A 23,829-nucleotide genomic window follows, 5' to 3' on the forward strand; every position below is an offset into this window, starting at 1 on the left:
CCTTATCAGTGAATGGATTCAGCAGAAAGCTGTAGGAAGCACATTTTGATAATCTAAAGCATCTAGCTATAAAAATAATTTAAAGGCGTGCGAAATTAAACTGCTTTATTTGTAGGGCTGGTTTTTGCGACCATTTTGGCTATTTGATTCAATATCGATTAGTTATTTCATTTAGTTAATATTAGAAAAATTTGTTAATATTTCATTTAAAATGTTAGTTTTGCAGACTGAGTCCATATTTTAATGTAAATGCTGGTCACTGAATCCATCCTACTTAGCTATAATACTGAAATACACATTTCCATTGACAATAGGGCCCACACAATTGTGTTTAGTTACTTTTTACTTTTAGTGTGAATAATAAACATTTTAACAAGAAATCATAAACATTTGCATACAATGCATACAAGGTAAGTACAAACTGCACAATGCACATTACTGTAAAAAAATCGTAAACGTGCAACAGTGAAATTCGTTAACAATTTAAACTTGTTTAAGAAGTATAAAATCATTAAAAATTCAAATGAGATGGCGACATCTTCAGGACGAGAGGCGAACTACAGATAATATTCACATCCTCTCCAAGTAAAGCATTAAGAATCGATACGGGGATTTTCCAATATTGATATCGTTTCGTTAAATTGAAGCTCGATTAAAATCAGAGAATCGATATTTCTACCCAGCCTTATTCATTAGTTTGGACAGTTTGTCAGAATTTCGTTATCTGACGAGCCTAAACCAAACCCTACCATCAAGGAATGTGGATCTGATATCTGAGAAAATGTTGGATCTGTAACACAAGATTTGTTAGGGTTTATCTTTTCTATTAATATTTTGTTATATTTACAGTGTAAGTATTTTTTGTGTGAAAGAGTTTAACTGTAAAGTGCTTAAGTTACATTTTTTTTAAAGCCTAGTAGTTTTTAAAAATAAACCATATCCGATATCGTTATTGGCCAGTACTTGGTTTCAGTATCGGAAAAGAGAAAGTGGTGCCATCTCTAAGTGACAGTAAGTTTATAATGGAGGCACAGTCTGTTTTTTAATGTTGAACCTGTTGGAATCTGATTTTTAAAATCAGTAGCAAACTTTTTCAGACTTCAGTATCTTGTTATGCTGCTGTCGACTTGGGGAGTCGCAACTGGAAATTGTCGTTTTCAAGTTACAGGTGGGCGGGGGTAAAAAGACCATGGATGCCGCCGTGTTTGTTAGCAACAAGGTAGTCACCTAACTGTGGTGGGTGATGTATATTTCCCTCCTCAAAACAGTGAGCTGTATAGTCAGTGTTATTGGCTTAAAAGGTGAATATATCTGTATGTTGATGAATCTAAAGCAAATGCGTGTGTGTATACAGCATAACTCACTTAAAAGTAAGAAGTGCTACTTTGTTTACTTCTGATTCTATGTGAAGCCATGCTGTAATTCCAAGTTGAGGGGCCGTTCTCTTTGGTTTATCCTAGTTTGTGCCTGAAATCAGGTGCACTCTCTGCAATATTTTTTAAATTTATTTATTTTATTATTACTTTTTTTTATTTATTTATTTATTTATTTTTTTTAAAAATAGTCCTTTTGCAACTGTTGTTTGTTAGACTGTAGGATCTCAGTTGTCATTTATGTCAGACCGTACGCCAGTCAAGACGCGAAAAACTGACACGCACAAGAAGCCTTGTACGGAGTAGGAGAAGCCACACTACAGGACTATGCCTCAAATCTTTTAGTACTGCCAGAGTTCAATTGGAGGGAAAATTTCATCGCAACGGCCATTAATCGGCTGTTGGGGAACAGGTCAAACTGGCCTAGGATTATAGGAATCTTTTAGGGTTCTCAAAATTTGTCTCGGACGACCAAATCGTGGCCAAATTCGTAGTGTGAACCTGGCTTAATCTTGTCCTGAACACATGAAAACCATGATGCATCGGTTTTACTATTTGTATTAAAAAAAATCTATTATTTCCACAGGGCTCCATCACCTACCAAACGCAGGGAGCGATCAGAAGATAAAGCTCGAGAGAGGGGAAAAGATAAAGCTGTGGTGAAGGAAGGTGCTGAGAAAGAGCGGGGCAGAGACAAGAACCGCAAGCGACGCAGCAACTCGACTGGGAGCAGCAGTAGCAGGTCAGATCTTTGGAGTCTGTGTTTGTTTACAAGTCCATGACTTGTAGTTTCTTATTTCTTTACTTATTTAGTTTACTTCTGACTCTGTGTTGCTGTAATAGGGGAATTTCCCCTCTGGGATGAATAAAGTCATCCATTCATCCCTCCCTCCCTCCCACACATGGTATACCTTGTGATCTCAATTTAGGTCTAGGTCCAGTTCCAGCTCCAGCAGCAGCTCTGGTTCAAGTTCAGGTTCCTCGAGTGGTTCCAGCTCCTCTTCAGGCTCTAGCCGCTCTGGCTCATCCAGCTCCTCGCGGTCCTCCAGCTCCTCTGGCTCCTCGGCATCACCCAGCCCGAGCAGACGTCGACATGACAATCGCAGACGGTCACGCTCAAAGTAGGCTGTTCATTCAGTTCCTGTAGTGTTGTGCTTATGCCTTACTTTTCAATTAAAGTAAGTAAAAGATATAAAGGTTCAGTTTTAATAAATTAAGTAAGTAACTAGTTTTCATATCTGTGCAATGCTTTGAGTAGCGATGGACAATAGGGCATATTTTAAATGGGCAATAACAATGTGAAAATGGTAATTTTTTTTGTGATGTTTAAAAGCTTCATATTGCTGCCTTGTGCTGAGTTACTCTTGATACTTTTTGTAGCCTGAGAATGTATTTAACATTTAATAAAAAAAAATAGTCTGCTTCCAAGTAACTTAGATGGAAGGTGTACATATTGCAAATAGAAACATTATATATGATACAATGTAAAAAATTGGGCAGTCAATTAAGAGGGACTTGATATGTGTACAAAAACCTGTTTTGATTTTGTCCTTCCCCAATTGTATTTGCTATACAATCATGAGTACATGAGTCGTGAAAAAAATCCATGTACACGGTAACAATCCAATGTTTTCGTGCTAAAATCAGTTTTTGCACCCACTGTTTAAATTTTCATTTTCCTTGGTAAACTATTTATTTTTCTAGATGCTACTCAACCCAGCTAATGATTTAAATAATTTTAAAATAGCAACCAGTTAGCATTAAGGGTGTGCAGATGGGCTAACATTTTCACATGAGCTTTTATTCACTGTTTTCCACGGTGGCTTTTGTTAATGTTTTGTTTCAGTAATTTAAAGCCGAGTTCACACCGCACCAGCAGTCGCGGACTGTCACCAGCTTTTAAAAGTTGTCTGTTGGATTTAGAATGTTTGGAAACACAACTATCATGTTCACACTGCCCCAACAGACACACAAACTTTTTACTATCACTAGTCCCTTTACATGTCGATCTTCGTCAGAATAGACAGATTGTGAAACGAAAGCGGTTGTGGGTGAAACCTTGGTTGCGATGTGAGAGACAGGGCCCTTACTTAAATATATGCAGAGAACTACAGACACAGTATGTGTGCTTTTAAAATTGCCGTAACCTGCCCTGGGCATTCTGGATTGTATCCTTGAAAATTTGTTCTGTAGCCATGAATAATTCTCCACTTGAAGCAATTTGTCACTATGTAACTGAACATCAGTAAAGAAAACAGTTCAGTGTACGGAGTGTTTTTCTTCAATGAACGGAGGCAAGACCTGTCAGACAGGGTTTACTGGAAAATTTGTGGAAATACTTGTCTTATTGGCTGATCGGTCTCAATTCTGCCAAACACTGGCTCACACAGTCAGTGTTGAGGGGAAATGAATATGCATAGGTTTTTTAAAATTAAATAAAAAGAAAAATCTAATTATGTAATTTAAGGTCTAAGTCTCAGAAGAGAGTTGATGAAAAAGAACGGAAAAGGAGGAGCCCTAGCCCTAAGCCCACCAAACTCCACGTTGGAAGATTGACTAGGAATGTTACCAAGGTAAGGCGGACTTTACGGCATATAGTCTAACTGCAATAACAATGTAAATTTGCAAGTTAATCTATTCTTGTGTTATTAGGATCACATTCAAGAGATCTTCGCTACGTATGGGAAAATCAAAATGATTGATATGCCATCAGACCGATGTCATCCAAACTTGTCAAGAGGGTATGCCTATGTTGAGTATGAAACTTCAGAGGATGCCCAGAAGGCCCTGAAACACATGGATGGAGGTACGTTCTTCCGATTTTGGTCCCAACCCCCCCCCCTTGGATGATTATTTACTTGTGTGCCATGTATTACTTTAATGAAGATTACATTTTGATAGTAGGGGTGTAATGAGCAGGGGTTTAACAAAATTCAAATTTGATATCTCAACACTATATATTTTTGATATTCACTTGCTACATTTATAACAATTTGAATCTATACTATCACAATTACAATTTATTTTATCCCCCCCCCGTGTAAAACCAAAGAAATTAATCTTTTGATATGCCACAATATAGACAGCTGCTTGATTTATAGTTCTGGTTCTATCTTGCCAGTCGTGACTCATGTGAGCAACCTCCTGGTGCATGTGCAAATAAATATTATGCAAAGTTAATTTGGTAGAAATTAACACACATTGTTCTTTGAAATGCTTTTGTTAGGGTGACCATATGTCTTCTTTTTCCCGGACATGTCCTCTATTTCAGACCTTGAAAAAGCATCCGGCCCGGATTTCTATATTTGTGAAAATGTCCGGGATTCGGCTTTAGTTTCATTATGATGTGCTTGTGGTCTAATACTGCATCATGTGTGCGCATATTTGCATTGCTTTAACCCCTCTCTGTAATTCCCACCTTCTCACACATGAATTGGTTGATTATAAAAAGCTTGCAGCAACTATTGCCCAAGTTCCTGTCGCTGTTGTGTACGGCATCAAACAGCTTGACAACAGCCGCAAATGACAGCAGTCCTAAGTCAAAACAATGCCCATGACCATAAGGTCATTTTTAATTTCATTGCTTTGTAATACATGGTCATTCAAATGTGTCAATGATGGCAGAAGGTACATGCTCATTCCATGGACCTTCAAAAGAATGTCAGAAAAATGTAAAATGTGGGCAGAGGGAAAACTGATTTATTTGTGATGCTAGTAGTGTCTCTTTCATTGTATTGAAGTCTGCATCCATAGTAACACTGTTTTGAATGCTGTTAAGACCCCCCCCCCCCCCCCCGCTTTTGTGATGTTACCCGCATCAGAGATCTTTTTAAAAAAATTTTAATTAATTAATTGCATCAAACCCAAACATTGAAAGTTTTTAAGCTCTAAATAAAAGTATTTGAGATCATATTGTATTAGTTACTATTTACTTATAGTTTAATAGTAGTAAATTTTCTTAATTGTACTTGACCTACATTTTCGTAGGTAAGCCCACCTTTTGCCATGGCATTTTTCCCATTCGGCATAAAACCATGCAAAGAATCTTTAGAGCAAAGTGTTAATTTTTTTGTTTGCTTCACAAATGACCATTAGAAGGGCCCTTTAAACAGGTTTAGCATATAGAAGCCTTGTGATGTACATGGTAGTCTTCATGACTACAACAACTCTTAGGAAGTGCTATCCAGGTCAGATTATTGCCTGAAGCTGAAAGGAGAGTATTAGGAAGGTTTTTAGGATCTGTAAGTATTTTAGGATATTAAGTCTGTGGGTGGCTCAGTGGCTAAGGTTCTGGGTTACTGATAAGGTCAAGGGTTCAAGACCCAGCACTGGCAAGCTTGTCTTATCAGGCTTATTGCGAGTGAGTGCATGTACAGCTTGACAGAAAACTGATTATTCAGTATGCTCTTATCATAGAGTAGTTTTAAGGATTTATATTATGATCAGAGTGCAAGTTTCCATTTCATCCAGCCCACTATGACAGCAAAACTAAAAGGTGCCATCAGATGACTGCAGATACCAGAAGGTAACACAGACAAGAGTGCACCCATGGTCCCTCTACCATCCTGCAGAACCCAAGCTTACATGCAGTTGTGGTGATCTAGTGGCCAAAGGAGGCAAAATGCTGCTACTATTGTGTATCTGATGAACTGGAAACAACAATGTTTGGTTTTTTTCAGGTCAAATAGATGGTCAAGAAATCACAGCGACAGCTGTCCTGACTCAGAGGATGCGACCTGCCCCTCGTAGGCTGTCCCCTCCACGTAGGATGCCTCCTCCTCCACCCATGTGGCGCCGTACTCCACCTCGCATGAGGAGAAGGTCGGTATTCTTACCTTGGATTTATTAACATCCTCATTTATGTTATTTACTGTGTAATAGGGTTGTGTGGTTTCAAGCGTTCCAAACGGGCATATCTACTGTTTCTATTATATAATATAGAGAGAGATGTTTGGGAGGTTTATTATTTTATAACCATTATATTGCATCATTTGTAAACCTCTTATTTTTGTACTTTTTCCAAACACATTTCAAACAAAACACAGGTCTAGGTCACCACGTCGCCGTTCCCCAGTAAGACGACGATCTCGCTCAAGATCTCCAGGTCGCAGACGCCATCGCTCACGCTCCAGCTCAAACTCCTCACGATAGAGAAGTCCTCCCCAAGATCTGCAAAAGCTTGTAGTTCAGTGTCTCACCTTAGCTTGTTTACAGCAACAATGAAAAGGCCTCGGTCTGTAGTTTTAATGGACAGAATCTAATAATTTTGATCTGAGTGATAAACGAATCCTCTCTTTTGCTTTCCTTCAGAATTTGGCCTGTATGCAAAAGTCCTGCCTTCATTGTGTTTAGTTGAGTAAACGTGTTGATCAGTTTTAACCTTTACTCTCTGTCTTTTGTGCATATGGAATATGTTCTTACTTGGCATACACATCTAGTGCCAGCATACAAGTTTTTCTTTCTTTCTTTCTTTTTAAAGTAGCTTTAAGGTTACTGTGATGCTGATTTTTACGTGTCTGTATTGATTAAAATTCCAGCATGTAATGATTAAATCTCCAGTCCCCAAATCACTTGCTGTGAATAACATTGCTTTTAGACTAAACATGCAATAGAGAACTTTCATATAGCTGTAAATTAAATTACATTTTTGTTGACTTATAAATGCATCACATAAGAGAATAATTTAAATCTTGAGACACTTGTTCAAAATCACAGAATACAGTAGGTACATTATGACCAAAAATATGTGGACAACATGATGCCTTTATGAGCTTGTTGCACATCCCATTTCAAAACCATGTGCATTAATATAGCTACACCACTCCAGCTGATGCTTGGCATTGCGCATAGTGATCTTAGGTGTGTGTACCCATTTCATTAAGCTTGTACCAATGCAGTTATTGTGCAGACGTTGCTTCCAGAGGCAGTTTGCAACAGTATACTGAGTGATGCAACAGAGGACAGGGGATTTTAGGTGCTACATGTTTAAGTACGCTGTGGCCCTGTGAGTTTGTGGTCTACTGCGTCATGGGTGAGCTGCTGCTGTTAGACATTTCCATTTCACAATAATAGCACATACAGTTGACTAGGGCAGATTTAGCAGGGTCGAAATTTCACAACCTGGTTTGTGGCAAAGGTGGTATCCTATGAAAGTGCCATGTTCAAAGTCACCGAGCACTTCAAAATGATTCATTCTACTACCAGTGTTTGTCTATGGAGATTGTATGGCTTTATGCTTGGTTTTATGCACCTGTTAGTAATGGGTGTGGCTGAAACACCTGAACTCAGTAATTAGGAGGAGTGTCCATATAATTTTGGCCATATTGAGTATAATGTATGCGTTGTACAGTAGGATGTCAGTAGAGGTTCCCATTCGACTTTGTCAGTGCATTAATGTATCAGCCAGAAGAATCGAGTACATCTGACAACGCTTAAATAGGCAGTTCTTCTACTGTTTTACACGGTATTTATTGTAGTAGCATATCGAGACAGCTTCTTCCTCAATCTTTAGCGGTTTGCAATGAGTAAAGGCATGCTGAACGAGCTCGACCGCTTGAGGTCTCTCTAAGTGAAGGGCGGGAAAAACACGAGTCGTGTGCTGAGAAAAAACTAACCAGAGACGGACTGCCCAATTCATTCCGCACTACAGCATCTGTCGACGTCTCAAAGGGGTTTGATGTGATATTTTCCTATTAATTCGCCTCCGTGTAGTACCGTTACCGCCATCGAGGCTCCTAAACATTCCCCGTCAATCAGGACTTGCCTGACGCGCGATATTTCGAGCTAGACCGTTGGCGCTACGCGTGACATCACGGAGCCAAATCCCAGAAGAGAACAGCGGTGTTTCGGTGTTCGTTAGTCCGGGTGTTCAGCATGGCTTCGGAAGAAGACGCTAACAGACGCCGGCTTAGAGAGTTTCTGGACAGACCGGGGAATGGGTACTGCGCGGACTGCAGTGCTCCAGGTAAGATTTTCCCAAGCCAGTCAGCTCAGAAGCTGCACCGGTCTTTTAGAAGGTCGTTGGCTGGGGTTTAGTGTTAATGACCGATTCAAAAACCGAACTCGGCACCGAATAACGAAACACTGGGAAGCAGACGGTTAGACGTCCGTGTAGGCTGCGGTCACGTATCCAGATCATTCTTTAGTAGTGCATCGTCATCAGTGCCAAACAATGTCAGTCTTTCTTCTGAGTTAGCAAGAAAAAGAGCCACCCAGCCACCTTATTTACACCGACCGCGCCTAAAGCCAAAACCGACTCATCCACCTTTCCGAAAAGTTAACCTTTTGGGCTTTATTGGTCAGACTTCATACTCTTTCTCAATCCCAATCTCTCATTCGCCTATATATAAATCATCCAAGTTTCTATGCGTTTCAATGTGGGCGTGGCTGTTGTGTGTATTAACATCACATGTAATGTCATTACGTGTAAATTAAGGCGTTGCTGTGTGCTCTAATGCATTTCCTTTTCATCCATTGGCGTGAAATCCAATCGCAGTTGATCTAAATATTTTCCACCACACCTACTGACTCAGATTCATTCTCTGCGAGGATTGTAGTTGATATCCAGGGAAGTGAATTTACAAAAACCTGAATTCAAGTTGCACGTTATATCTCAGAAAAGCATGAGCTGCATGAAGCACATTGGTACCTGCGAATGTTTCTACAGAATTACAGTGTTTTTCGTCTGTACATAAGAAAGCTACTTTATAGATGGATGTATTGGGAAGCCTCCATGAGACATTAACTAGTTAGTGATGGAGTGGTTTGGCGTACAAGGCTTAAGACTCTCCAGCTACAAGTAAATCACAGGTTTTCATGTTTGTCAATGACGTAAGTTTATCTGCACAAGTCTGGGAGTGAAGTACATAAAGTATTTCAAAGGTCACTTCAGATAATTGTTTGCCACCTTATCACATGCTAGTAGACCTGTAATTTAAAGAACAATATCCACAGTTTTTTTTTTTTTGTTTTGTTTAATTTTTTTATTTTATTTATTTATTTAAAAACAGCAACATGCATGTTTGATGGCATCTGACTATACAGTGAGGGGAAATAACTATTCAGACCCTTCGGATTAATTACTTCTACATCTTGAAGAATTACTACAGACATCTTGAAGCTGTAATTGCCAATTATGGTTTTGCAGCAGAGTACTTATATTGGTAATTTGTGGAGCCTTAATGCCTTTCCTCCTATTTATTTTATTTTGTAATCATATATTTTAATGTTTAAACATACTTTTTTTTGCTCATATTTTTAAGGACAAAGTCAAAAGACATTATGTGTATAAATTTTAAGTGGATGTATGCAGAATAAGTATTTTAAATTAAAGAAATATGTGTTTCTGGATACTTATTTCTCCTCACTGTATATCGACCTGTATAATGAACTAACCGTTTTGGTGAATCTTGGACATGTCTTTCAAAACCACTGGCTTGTAGGCTACTGGTAATTAAAAGGGGAAAATCTAATTTATAATATACAAATATATTTGCACAATCACAATATATAATATAGTAATAATAATTATCATGTATCATAATTCACTGTCCACTTTAATAGGAAGACCTGTACACTATCTCTAACTCTAAACTAGCTTTAATTAAATAACAAGTGACTAACTGAAATACAATATTACAGACATTTATCAGATAATCTGTCCAAGCATGAAAATATTATCAAGTGTATATGTCAACTACGGGGTCACGTGATGCAGGTGGTGAGGTTAGACGTGTACTAGTGAGCTCCTGGCTAGCCTGATTATTCACTGATAATCCTTCATTAATATCCCCTTTCGGAGGATTTTTTTTGGATTTATAATCAAAAGTTACTGTTACACTTGGCAGCTGTTGAGGGCAAGTGTATAATTGGAGGTGACTTTAATCTAGTCTTAGATTCCTTTAAGGACAGGTCCTCAAAAAAATCCTTTAAGTCAGGGAATGGCTGATAATAATTATTTAAACAGAAAGAAAAGCGAGCTGAACTAACAAAATTAGAAAAAGAAATAAGATTGTTTGAATTAGAGCATTTATTGACTAACAAATGTTTTACACAACTTACTCAGAAACGGGTTTTCTATAATAATTTGTGTACCCAGAAGGCCAAGTCTATCATGGCAAGGACAAAGTACCATTATTACGAATTTGGAGACAAGACTAGCAGGATGTTGCCATAGGAGATTAAAAAAGAAGAATCAGATTGGCACATCCATTCCATACAGTCGAATGATGGCAGATATTTATTAGTATTGTAATAATAATATATAATAATCAACATTGCGCAAAAGCAGAATATATCCATGTTTATTCTGTCTATGGATGCCGAAAAGGCCTTGACAGAATCAAGCCTACGTTTCTTTTTGCAACCATAGAAGCCATGAACTTTGGTTTAAGTTTATTGGGATACTTAAAAACTCCCTTTTATTACCCTAAAGCGCAAATACTCACTAACAGGGTTACGTCAAGCACTTTTACACTGTCAAGGAGCTGTAGACAAGGCTGTCCAATATCCCCCTTATTATTTGCCCTGGCTATTGAACCCCTTGCTATTGCAGTAAAGTCCCATGCTGCAATAAATGGCATTAATTTGGGCACTATTTAAAATAACGTATGCCTTTACACTGATGACCTATTAATATATTTGACCAATCCTCAATCTTCTTCTCTCCACTAATTACAAGTACTTAAGGAATATAGCTATACTGCTGGATATAAACTGAATTATGACAAGAGTGACGCCCTCCCTCTTAATGTTCCAGATCATTTAAAACATATACCTAAACCATTAACCTTATGTCCCAGGGGGTTTAATTATTTAGGTACTTCAAAGTTAAAGAAGATTTGCAAAAATGGAAAAAATTACCCTTATCATTAATTGGAAGAATTGATGTCATAAAACTGAATATTCTACCTAAATAAATATATATATATATATATATATATATATATATATATATATATATATATATATATATATAAAAATTTCAATGCCTCCCCTTGAGAATCCCCAAGTCTTACTTTAAGGAACTTAAGATGGTAAATGGTGCACTTATATAGCGCTTTTATCCAAAGCACTTTACACTGTGTCTCATTCACCCATTCTCACACACACCCCAACGGTAGCAGAGCTGCCATTTAAGGCACTAACTTGCCATTGGGAGCAACTTGGGGTTCAGAGTCTTGCCCAAGGAAACTTCGGCATGTGGAGTCACGTGGAATCATGTGGGCCGGGAATCGAACTGCCAACCCTACGACTGGATTAGTGGACAACCCGCTCTACCACCTGAGCCACAGCCGCCCCCAACTTTCTGGAAAAGATACTGTCCAACTTTCTCTGGAAAGATAAAAACCCTAGAGTGAAAGTTCTAAAACTTCAAGCGCCATATGGTTATGATGGCATGAACCTCCCAAATTTTAGACACTATTATTTAGCTTTGCAGTTTCACTCAATATGGATGTGGTTGGTCCCTGATAGGGTACATACCACTTGGACATCAATAGAACAGTGGGAGATTCTATTCAAGCATAACAGAGATCTATCAAAGTCTGATCTTCACAACACATGTTTGTGGAAGTGTATCATGACATGAGAACCTCAGGAAAAAAAAAGTTGTTGATGTTTATCAGGCTAGAAAAGGTTACAAAACCATCTCTAAACAGTTTGTACTACACCAATCCACAGTCAGACAGATTGTGTACAAATTGAGGAAATGCATGACCATTATTTCCCTCCCCAGGAGCGTCGACCAACAAAGAGCAAAGTGTAATAGTCCACGAGGTCAGAAAGGAACCCAGGGTAACTTCTAAGCCATTAAAGGCCTCTCTCACATTAGTTAATGTTAATGTTCGTGAATCTACCATCAGGAGAACACTGAACAACGCTGGCCATCTGCAGTTTGCTAAAGATCATGTGGACAAGCCAGAAGGCTAAATGTGGAAAAAAGTTTTGTGGATAGATCAGACCAAAATAGAACTTTTGTGTCTGAGCCTGGATGGCTTGCCATCATTGATGCAACAATGAATATCGAATTATAACAGTGAATTCTAAAGGGAAAATCTGTCCATGAACAGAATTTCAAGAGAAAGTGGGTAGTTATTGCTGCACAACGGGATCACATGAGATAATGAGCAAGGTTCAAGCAAAGGTTCACATACGTTCACATATTTATGCATAAATGTAGAAAATGCTAAAGGGTTCACAAACTCAAGCACCGTTGTACTCCTCAGTGCCCTCTTATGGCCTGGAGGTGTGCATGCGGGAGAGTGCATCTGCTGTCGTGTTTTTGGAGCCAGGTCTATAGGAGACGGTGAAATGAAATGGGCTTCATAGTTCAAAGGTACTCAAGATTTTTGTGATCTGTGAATATAATGAATGGATGCTCGGCTCTTTCCCGCTAATGGTGCCACTCCTGTAAAGTCAACTTTACTACCAGCAGCTCTCTCTCTAGAATACTAGAAGCAGAGTGTAACAGTACTTCACAGATACTTGGTTAGGTCCTTGATAGTCAGTGCAAAGTCTGAGCCTGCCTCCATTCTTTTCCATGTAGAAGTTCTCAGTGTTCTCAGTGCATCACTTGCTCTCCCTCGTTCAGCTTGGTGCCACACAGTTGCATGGATTTGGGTGGCGAACCTCATTTTATTGGGATGGGTGTGGAGCTGATGATCTAGGCGAATTGCAAGGTCAGTGAGAGAGTCAAGTGATAGCTGGTTGTCATGGTAGGTCCTTTTGGTGAGGATATTGCTTTGCAGACTCCTACGAAATTCGGCTTTCTAGGTTTGCGCGTTCCATCCATTGCCACAGTGATTGTGCAGAACTTGACGGCATATTCTGTCACCCTATGGGTTCCTTGGCATATCATGAGGAACTGCTCTCCAACCTCCTTCCCTTCCAGTAAGTGATCCCTGCTCCCACACTGCTAAGGCCAACTTCAGCACTTGGTCTGTGAGGAGTTTCAAGAAGTGTGTGATCATCTTCTGCTCAGACATTCCTTAATGGCTCTCGAAATACATAGAACATTGCAATAAAAATAGTTTACACTGAGGGGCATCATAGTAAATTTATCTGGCTGCTGCACCCACATACTGGTTGCTGGAGCTGCTGCGTGGAGCTTAGTGGTGGAAGGTAGAGCTTGGGAGAGGAGGTTAATTTTGGTGTCCATGTTTGAGAGGCGCTGCCGCTGTGCTCCCATCAGCTGACTGTAAGCGGTAAGCACATGCTACCAGTCAGCCTCTCCTGCTGCATCCATGTTGTAGGTGAAGTAATCTGTCAAGAAAGGGTGGACTGAAACAGATACAGTTGCATCTGTTTCAGCAGAGTCTTTAATGCGAGCAATGTAAACAAATACAAAATGTTAGGTAAGGTCCAGGTCAAAAACAGGCTTGGGTCTGGCGATCAGAAAGATAGTATAGGAGGCTAGTATACAGAACACAACAATCAGCAAACAGGCAAATAATCAGAAAACCAGAGTAACCAGCATGCAAAACAAGGCTTGATAAAGTCAGATGTGCAGGACAAACTGAGCATTTACTTTGCAAAGTCTTTATGAATGAGTCTCCTTTAAAAAGTGTATGTGAGTGAGAGTGTGGTTTTGGGAACAGGTGTGTGGAAGTCTGGTGTTTGGGAGCGGGTTAACGACAGTGTGTTTTGGGGAGTGTAGTCAAGGGCAGCCATGATTTGGGGCAGTGGTGTGTTCTTGGAAGTGGAGTTTGTGGTTGGTGGACCTAACAATGCTATTGTTTCTAAAGTAACAATTCATACACAGGGACTGGTGAATGCTCCACACGATCTAAGTCTAATAACATACAGAAAGGTTTCCCAGCTCAATGAAGTCTTCATAATAGAGGAGTTAAAACTTTTAAGCTTCCTCAGTTAAATGAGAAGCAGCATTTATTTTTGTTGTCTCATTAGCTTCAAGAGGAGATGTGGGTGTGGGAACAACTGTTCATCGTTGTTGTGACGTAAGTGATAACAGGAACTAACTTGTCTTCTGGTTGTTCCACAAGATTAAATCGAAACTATAAACCATTAAAAGAGTGACATGTTCATTAATTAATTGAAAACTGTAATCATTGCCCAATCCCTGTGGATATAAGCGGAATAATGCACATAATTTTCCCTTTCCCACACGTTAATTAGTTGAGGCCACGCATTATTTTTTAAAGTAGGGATTTCACTAGCTGGGCTCTATACTTAATAATCCAACTGATATACCAATCAGAATAAAAGTTGTATGTACATCTCGGAATAGAGTAAACTGATTAAGGCTAATATGAATGAAACCTTTCTCCATTCATATTTCTAATACTTTTAATAATCCGCTAAATAGAATAATAATAGCCATGTAAACCTTTGTGTCTAATTGCTTTTGCTGTCAGAATCTGCATGGGTCATGATGCACTTCTGGTGCAGTAAAATGGTCCTATAAAAACATGTTGTTCATATTGCACATTTGACTCTAAAATATTTGTGAGGTTGGATGGACAGTTTGATTTGTGGCAGATGCAGGACATGAATCATGACATGAAGGTCCAGCATTTAATATTCTCCAGAAATTCAGCGAGGATGCAGGACTTGCACACAGTAAAAAACTTTTGATTAAAAACCTATATTTCTTGTGTTATTCACAAACAGTGAGTTTTAATGTTAGTAACACTAGATGTACAAATGCATTATATAGGCCTTTTACTGCTTTGTTTTACTGATGGATAATATGTGCATAAAAAAGCAGAACTCTTGTTCCTGAAAGTCAGGCAAATGTGAAATGCTGAACAACTTCACTGTGGTCACAAGCGCATCTTCTTGCCATCTGTTAAAAATCACACTTGGATAACATTTTGCTGAGGTGAAATAATTTAAAACCTGTTAACAACTCAAACAGCATGATTAAAAAACTGAACACGCTAACTCATTCTCATTGTCATGGTAACCTCACTACACCTCACTCAACACATGAGCATAACTTTGGTTTGGATTACATGTAACATGCATATAGACTACATACATACTGTCCAGTATAGGGCTGCAACTAATGATTATTTTCCTAATCAATTAGTTGGCCGATTCTTTTTTCGATCAATCGGATGGGGTTGGGCAAACTTTCACTACCATTTTTTTTGTTTATTTAAAATAAAATGCACAAAGTGAGTGTTACAGATATAAACTTCAGACTAAAACGTTACACATCTGTTTGTACAAAACAGAAAAGAACCCAATACACACACTAGAATATATATTATTAATTTAGGACCGTAGTTTAATTCAGTGCTTTTTGTACATCCATAAAAAATAATGAATAAATACTTAAACAATATAAGCAAAAATAAATTTTATTTATTTATTTATTTATTAGTATTTATGCATTATTTTTTATGGATGCACAAAACACAAAAAGCACCGAATTAAACTACAGTCCCAAATTAATAATAAAAACTCCCTTTCACTGCACCTTGTGGTTTCTGTTCCTCTCTGTCTCTAGACATTATTTTACTTGTGTTTACTTTTGATCATAATGTTTTAATTAGACATTACAGATCTTACTCGCACTCCTATTGCGCGTCTACACCCCACGTGATTAGCAACGTGGCCTCGTTACTAACACATCACTTCCGTTATAATAAACAACAGAAGTTACACTGCAAGCGTGCAAATACAGCATATAATGACAAGAAACTTAAATTAAACTAAACCTTTTAAGCAGCTTGCACCAGTTTCCCCTGCCCCTTGCACACAGTGGAGCATTTTGGATATAAACATAAGTTTGTGCACGCGCATCACTGTTTGATTTCCTCGGTGTTTAATATAAAATTCTCCCCTGCTTTAGAGGACTTTCTTCCTCAGTCACTTGACGATTTTGCCTCCGTCTGATGGTCACTGAGGCCATGTTGGGAATAAAAATTAACACTGACCAAAAGTAAACTGAAGAAAGTCATTAATTCTGGGTGTCTGCTAATGCTAGCGTACGTATGAAGTCATGCACAGTCATCTAGGAAGCGGCTTATACTTCCGGTTAGTAAAAAAAACCCGCTAGTGATATATTTGAGATGATATTACCATTCTAAAATCCACACACTAGACGTGTGTACAGTACTTAATTTGGGACACAACTTTAGTATTTACTCTCTGAAGCGTGTTTTCGGAATAGAAGTAACGTAATGAGTAAATCTCTCCCGTGCCGCGCGCAGACCAACTAATCGATAATGAGATTCGTTGACAATGATTTTCATAATCGATTATTATCAATTTTATCGATTAGTTGTTTCAGATCTAGTCCAGTGACATAGTAAAGGTTCATTTATGAATATGCAGTCATTTGGATTGGCAGAAATCTTGATATGTAAGCACATCTTGTGATGCATTTGTGTCACCATCCTGTTGGACATAAGGTGTATTTTGCAGTTGTCTGCTGAATTTTTTGTCCTGACATTAATTGCATACTTATGTATCACTGTTTTAAAAAATGCCCTATCCCCTTAGTTACTGTTGCTATGTCTGCCCAGGTCTGGTGCATGACACACTAGCTTTAGTGTTTTCAACATGGGTAGAAGATTCACATGGTGAAATTCTTAGTAATATACTCAGATATATACAAATTAAAAAAGGATACATAAGGTTTCCAGTGTGCTTGTAAAGGCTGAAGGTGTTGCTGTACATGTGGGAAGATGTAAAGGGCTCACAACAGCAGGTGTCAGAAGTAAAGCTGACATTTATGGTATATCAGAACTCCAATCCAGGAGCAAAATTGCATTACTGTACACAAAAATGGGACTGAAAATCTCAGAAGCCAAACTGTTCAACACTGGCAGAGTGTGTTGTACAGGGGTGCAGCACCACAGACAATAACTGATTTGAAATGGTTGCAACACATTTTCCTGTGTAATTTGGAAGTAATTTGGTTGCTTAAAGGGGACACAAGGGAGGGGCACACTGATTTTTTTAAACTCTGTTACAAAGTGTTCAGGGCAATGTGATACAGCAGTGAAATTAAGATTTCCCACATCTTTACAGCTATATCTTTATAGTTGTCCACATCTGTATTGCCTTTTTAATTCTAATCAGAGAAAATCTGATTAGCTCTTTTCAAGACTTTAAAATTCAACCTTACATTTTAACCCGTTGAAGGTTTGTAAAGTCAGGCAGTGGTGGCTCAGCATTTACAGTTCTGTACTAAAGACAGGAAGGTTGCGAGTGTGTTCAAACCCCAAGATTGATCCTAGTCTGATACTGTTGTGCTCTTGACCAAGGTCCTCAATTGTTCAGATAGGTTTCTTATTTCCACCACGAACGGCTTTTATGGGTCTGGGTGTTTGATGATGGGAGCGGTTGGGCTTTCCTCTCAGCAGGGACGTTAGCGGGTGCGCTATGGAGCTGAAACACCTGATGAAACGCCGGTAGAAGTTTGCAAAGCCAAGGAATCTCTGTAGCTCCTTCACAGTTACCGGAGTTGGCCATTCTACCACTGCCTGCACTTTACCTTGGACCATGGTGACCCCCTCCGGGCTGATGTACCCCAGGAACGAGATGGTATCTTTGTGGAATTCACACTTTTCTGCTTTGACGTAACGCTGGTGTTTGAGTAATCTTTGCAGTATCTGCCGGACATGGTGGACATGTTCCTCCTGGGAACTGGAATAGATCAGGATGTCATAGATGTAAGTGATAACGGTACGTCCCAGAATGTCCCTTAGGACGTCATTTATCAGGCACTGAAAGACCGAGGGGGCGCTATAGAGCCCATACATCATTACCAGGTATTCATAGTGGCCTGAGGTGGTACTGAACCCCATCTTCCACTCATCTCCCTCTCTGATCCGGACCAGGTTGTATGCACTGCGGAGATCTAGTTTAGTGAAGATGGTGGCAGCTTGGAGTTGTTTGAGGGCAACCGGAACTAATGGTAGAGGGTAGTGATACTTAATACAGCACTGATTAAGACCCCTGTAATCGATGCATGGCCTGAGCCCTCCTCCTCTCTTGTCCATGAAGAAAAATCCTGCTGAGGCAGGGGATGTAGATGGTCTTATGTAGCCCTGCTGCAGTGCCTCCTGAATATACTCCACCATCGCTCGCTGCTCAGTCTGTGATAATGGATACACTCTTTCTTGGGGTGGCGTAGTTCCCGGAAGCAGATCTATGGCACAATCGTAGGGTTGATGAGGTGGTAATCCGCTAGCCTTCTCCTTGCTAAATACCTCCCTGACGTCATGATATTCAGGTGGAATGTAGACTGTAGTGGTTTTATTTGGGCTTTCGATGGAGGTGGCCACCAGTGAGATCACTGGTGTCTATAGGCAGTGTGCGTTGCAATGGATGGACCAGTGCGTGATCTCCTTGTTAGTCCATGAAATATCTGGGTTGTGTTGTTCCAGCCAGGGGAGGCCGAGAATCACTGGATGTGTGGCAGACAGGGTGACACAAAACACTATGCTCTCCTGATGGAGCGCGCTGGTTTGCAGGGTGAGTGGCTCTGTACAATGGGAGACAAACCACTTACCAATAGGGGCTCCACGAATAGCCTGGATCTTTCGTGGTTGAAGTAGTGGATGGACGGGGATGTTGTACTGCTGTACGGTGTTCTGATCAATGAAATTTCCAGCTGCTCCTGAGTCAATCAGCACTTCTAAGGTACAAGACAACCCTGAGTATTCAACTATGACAGGTAGCAAAAATGCGGGTTGAGATACGATCTGGGTTGAAGGACCCAAACTCACCTCTTGCTGATGTGGTTTAGCTGTCCCGCTATCTCCTAGGCCGCGACGCTACTTGAGGGGGCACTGTCTGATGAGGTGCCTCTCCTCACCGCAGTAGAAGCAACGAAACTCACGACGCCGCCTCTCTCTCTCCTCCTCATTGAGCCACGCACACCCCAGCTGCATGGGCTCAGCGGGACCACCTTGCACAACAACATCCGCCTCGCTGCGTACTGTGTGGAAGCTCTGTAGCAGGCGATTTAGGCGGATGGCCAGATTAATGAGTGAGTAGAGGGTGGGGTGAGTTGGTTGTCGCGACAGGCCAGCTCTGTCACTACATCCGGGTTTAATCCCTGGTAAAACATAGTCTTGAGAGCTGGCTCATTCCATCCACTCCTGCCAGCGACGGTGGGAAAATCAAGGGCATAATCCGCAACGCAGTGTGCACCTTGCTTTAGCGTCAGCAGCTCCTCCCCTGTCTCCTTGCCTCCGGCATCTCTGGGTAGATTGCAAAAAACAGGGAGTATTGGAGCAGAAAACCCCTACAGCGTGCCGGATCCCTGGCATACTTCTCCGGCGCCGGTATGGGAGGAAACTGAGCAGGCGTCGGTGTAGCGACCGGCGCGGTCTGAACCAGCCTATTTACCTGCGCACTAAGGTAGGCTAGCTGCTGGTTTTGGTCACTTATCATTCTCCCATGGCCATCAATGGCTTGACGCCACTCCGGGTTACCCGCTGCTTCCATATGAAAGTGAAGTAATCTGTCACGTCCTGTTGGCGGAGACGAAAGCAGTTGCACGTATATGGAATCCAGGCAGTAAAATCCAAAGGGAAAGGCAAAGTTCATGGTCATGAAACAGGCAGGGGTCAGGTGATCAGGCAAACAAACAAAACGGGGCAAGGCAGAAATCGAGGTCGGGGACGGAAACACTTTGTCAAACATATACTACGAAACGGCTTAGATAACGGCAAAGAGCAAGTCTACTGAACATTTACTTCATAAAGTTCTTTAGTTCCCAAAGTCTCTTAAGAGCTGTGTCTGAGTGTGTGTGAGATTGGTTGCAGGTGTGTGCGTTTAGAACTCCGGGGAGGGTGTGCGCATGCGTGTGTAGGAAGTGTAGTCCTCGGCGGCCATGTTTGTAGTTGGTGGTGCCTCCTGGGGAAACTGAGTTGTGTTTAGGCTGTGATATGACAGATAATAATAAAAAACCCCCACAAATTATTGTAACCATTGCTGATCATATATCCTATATTTATATCACTAGCTATGTGCATTGCATTAAATCATGCAGATACAGGTCAAGAGCTTCAGTTAAGGTTCACATCAGGATGGGGAAAATGTGATCTCTATGACGTTAACCATGGCATGGTTGTTGGTGCCAGATGGGCTGGTTTGAGTATTTCAGATACTGTTGACCTCCTGGGATTTTCACACAAAATAGTCTCTAGAGTTAGAGTAAGCGCACTCTACAACCATGTTGAGCAGAAAAGCGTCTCAGAATGCATGCACATCAAACGTTGAGGTTTGTTCTTGGCTGACAGGAGTGGAACTTAATGTGGTCCCACGTCAAGGTTGATGTTTTGTGCATGCTGAGATGATTTCCTGCTCAAAATGGTTCTATAGAGTGATTGAGTTTGTATATCCTTCCTGGCAGCACAATCCAATCTGACCATTTTCCTCTGACCTCTCTTATCAACAAGACATTTTCACCCACAGAACTCTTGCTCACTCAATGTTAGGGCACCATTCTTTGTAAACTCTAGAGACTGTTGTGTGTGAAATTCAGGAGTATCTGAAATACTCAAACCAGCCCATCTGGTACCAACAGCCATGCCATGGTCAAAATCACAGGGATCACACATTTTCTTCATTCTGATGTTTGATGTGAACATTATCTGAAGCTCTTGACCTGTATCCTGACTGTATCTTGATTTTTTCCATTGCGCTACTGCCACATGATTGGCTGAGTGCATAACTACATGAATGTGTAGGTGTGCAAGTGTTTCTTATAAAGTGGACAGTGAGTGTATATGCCTTTGGCTCAATACAGTGTTGTTTTTATATTATGTACTGACACAAGAATCTTGATATCTTACACTTCAGTAGTAAAGACTATGTCTGAGCAGTATGTTTACTGTGTGGTTAGCAAGACTGTTTGGGCATGGTCAGCATGCCCATAGCACACTCAACAGAACTCTCACTGGTTCTTTCTTGCTTGGTAATGCTGTTCTAATCATATAGTAGCTCATATGAAGTTCGGTAATATGTATAGCCCTTAAAACTAAGTAACTTCTAGTCCATCATACCACTAGGCATAGGCTGTAAATTATACACCAAGTGTCTTAACTGTAATATAAAATATATATATTTGTATATATAATATATATAACTGTAATATGTAATATATATTATTGAGACAAGCAATGCAATATAACATGATTACAATATTATTTCACTATTTCTTTATTTATAGTTTTCTGGGCAAATGAGTTCTATAAACATTATTGTAAAAACATACTGTGCTTTGTTCCAAATGGCTCCCATGGCCTCTATTTGCCTACAGTGGTGAATCAGGGATATTATGGCATACTAATACAGTTAACATAATTCTTGATTCAAGTAAATGATTTTATAAACTACATGTTTTTCACTATATTGTACCATGTTACAGCCCATTTCTGCCATATAAATGGCACTACAAATGTCTCCGTTAACTATGCATGTTTAAAGAATCATACCCTATTCACCGTACATTGGCTATATCTTGTCAAAGCATATTTTTGAACAACATATGCTTGGGGGGGGCATTCAAGTTTACTTCTGCTGAAAAAGGAGAAAGGGCAAAAAGGCCTCCTTTTAAGTGTGCGTATGTTCGCGTGCACCAGTATCAGGTCAACTATACATAAAATAGTGTGACAAAAATGGAAACTTGTGGTAAAATCTCAAATGTGTCAGTGTGACAGATGCCACAGTTTTACTAGAAAAACAATGAAATGAAAAATATATTCCAGCCTTTACAAGTATATTTAATATTCATGAATAAATTTATTACAGTGCATTATATACATGTATATAATGTGCCCATGTATATACAGTGCCCTCCATTAATATTGGCACCCTTGGTAAATGCGAGCAAAAATGATATAAAAAAAATTGTATTTATTGTTTAACCTTTTGATCCTTTGTTAAAAACAATTCACAAAAATACTCTGCTCTCATGGATATAAAACAATTGCAAACAAAGTTTATAAAAAACAACAACATTTTTTATATAGGTGTGCAGCAATTATTGGCACCCTTTTAATCAATACTGTTTTCTAAAGACCTTACAGAACTCTTTATATCTTGGAAATATGACACCACACACCTCAATAGCAAAGGGAACACCACACACTAGATATGAGAGGGGTATAAATTAGAGGTTCTGATCACTGGCACCCAATCTTGAACACCTGATTCATATGATATGGATTTAAAGTTGTGATAAATGTAGGGGTGTACTTACTTCTTCAAATGTTTGCTTGTCCAAATGTCAAAAACAGTCTCCATGGGGTACTTATTTTTTCACATGACATATATACACATACACACGCACACACAGTATCTCACAAAATGTGAGTACACCCCTCACATTTTTGTAAATATTTGATTATATCTTTTCATGTGACAACACTGAAGAAATGACACTTTGCTACAATGTAAAGTAGTGAGTGTACAGCTTGTATAACAGTGTAAATTTGCTGTGTTGAGTTATTTTGAGGGGACAGCAAATTTACACTGTTACACAAGCTGTACACTCACTACTTTACATTGTAACAAAGTGTCATTTTTCAGTCTTGTCACATTAAAAGATATAATCAAATATTTACAAAAATGTGAGGGGTGTACTCACTTTTGTGAGATTGTGTGTGTGTGTGTGTTATATTATATTATATTATATATATATATACACACACACACACACACTTGTAAGGGTACATTGTGTGGACACTACATACTGTGTTGCATTGGAAGAGCACTGGATGTTTTTCACTATGCTTTTGGAGATAGGCAAGCCACTAACTTTTCACACTTGCCTTTATCTAATAGATATCTGGTCTGAATTTGTAACCAATATTTCTGTTGCTATGCTCTACAGTTTCCTTACCACTTCCTGGCCTCTTTCTTCTTCTCTCAGGCAGTCATAGTTAATGACCCCCTCTATGTGTGGTTTAACTGGAAGAGTGGCTGAAATTATGTCTTTCTTTCTTTCTCTCTCTCTCTCTCTCTCTCTCTCTCTCTCTCTCTCTCTCTCTCTCTCTCTCTCTCTCTCTCTATGTGTAATTACAAATTCCACTGAGGTGCTTTGTCTGTGACTTGTAGGTCCAGAGTGGGCATCCTTCACCCTGGGTGTCTACATGTGTCAGAGCTGCTCAGGCATCCACCGCAGCATTGCTCAAATTAGCAGAGTCAAATCTGTCTTTCTTGACCCCTGGGAGAAATCAGAGGTGGAGGTGAGTGGCCCTTGTTCCTTTTGGGGAGAAAACTGACTAAGTATGTGGTAGTTTGGGTAGCATTTGTGCTAAGATTATAACTGTATCTTTCAGAAGAAGGTATAAAGGGAGCTATGTTTTAATGTTCCTTATGTTATGAAATTTGAAGGCACCATCACATGTAAAGTCCCATCTAAATCTATTGAAACGACATTTGGGTTTAAGATCAAAAGAGGGATATGACGAGAGTTTAGGATTTCAGCATTTATTTCTTGGTATTTACATCTAGATGTGTTAAA

The 23,829-nt window shown here is 39.7% G+C and overlaps 2 protein-coding genes across 3 annotated transcripts in view; both read left to right on the forward strand.

Annotated features, from left to right (window-relative positions):
• Positions 1 to 6,943, forward strand: part of LOC108276766 (RNA-binding protein with serine-rich domain 1) — a 7,831-nt gene extending 888 nt beyond the window's left edge. The window contains exons 2-7 of the mRNA XM_017488687.2: positions 1,960 to 2,115; positions 2,303 to 2,494; positions 3,841 to 3,946; positions 4,026 to 4,179; positions 6,053 to 6,194; positions 6,419 to 6,943. Coding sequence (XP_017344176.1) covers positions 1,960 to 2,115; positions 2,303 to 2,494; positions 3,841 to 3,946; positions 4,026 to 4,179; positions 6,053 to 6,194; positions 6,419 to 6,524 — 856 coding nt within the window. The 3' untranslated portion in view covers positions 6,525 to 6,943. The remainder of the gene's footprint in view (positions 1 to 1,959; positions 2,116 to 2,302; positions 2,495 to 3,840; positions 3,947 to 4,025; positions 4,180 to 6,052; positions 6,195 to 6,418) is intronic.
• A 93-nt stretch (positions 6,944 to 7,036) lies between these two features.
• LOC108276756 (arf-GAP with dual PH domain-containing protein 1) overlaps positions 7,037 to 23,829 on the forward strand; it is a 52,769-nt gene continuing 35,976 nt past the window's right edge. Inside the window, exons 1-2 of one of the 2 annotated variants that reach the window (XM_017488664.3) lie at positions 7,037 to 8,337; positions 23,421 to 23,551. In XM_017488664.3, coding sequence (XP_017344153.1) covers positions 8,247 to 8,337; positions 23,421 to 23,551 — 222 coding nt within the window. In that variant the 5' untranslated portion in view covers positions 7,037 to 8,246. The remainder of the gene's footprint in view (positions 8,338 to 23,420; positions 23,552 to 23,829) is intronic. The other variant, XM_017488672.3, reaches the window with a different exon arrangement.

Source organism: Ictalurus punctatus, chromosome 2 (assembly GCF_001660625.3).
Source record: "Ictalurus punctatus breed USDA103 chromosome 2, Coco_2.0, whole genome shotgun sequence".
Lineage (NCBI taxonomy): Eukaryota > Metazoa > Chordata > Actinopteri > Siluriformes > Ictaluridae > Ictalurus > Ictalurus punctatus.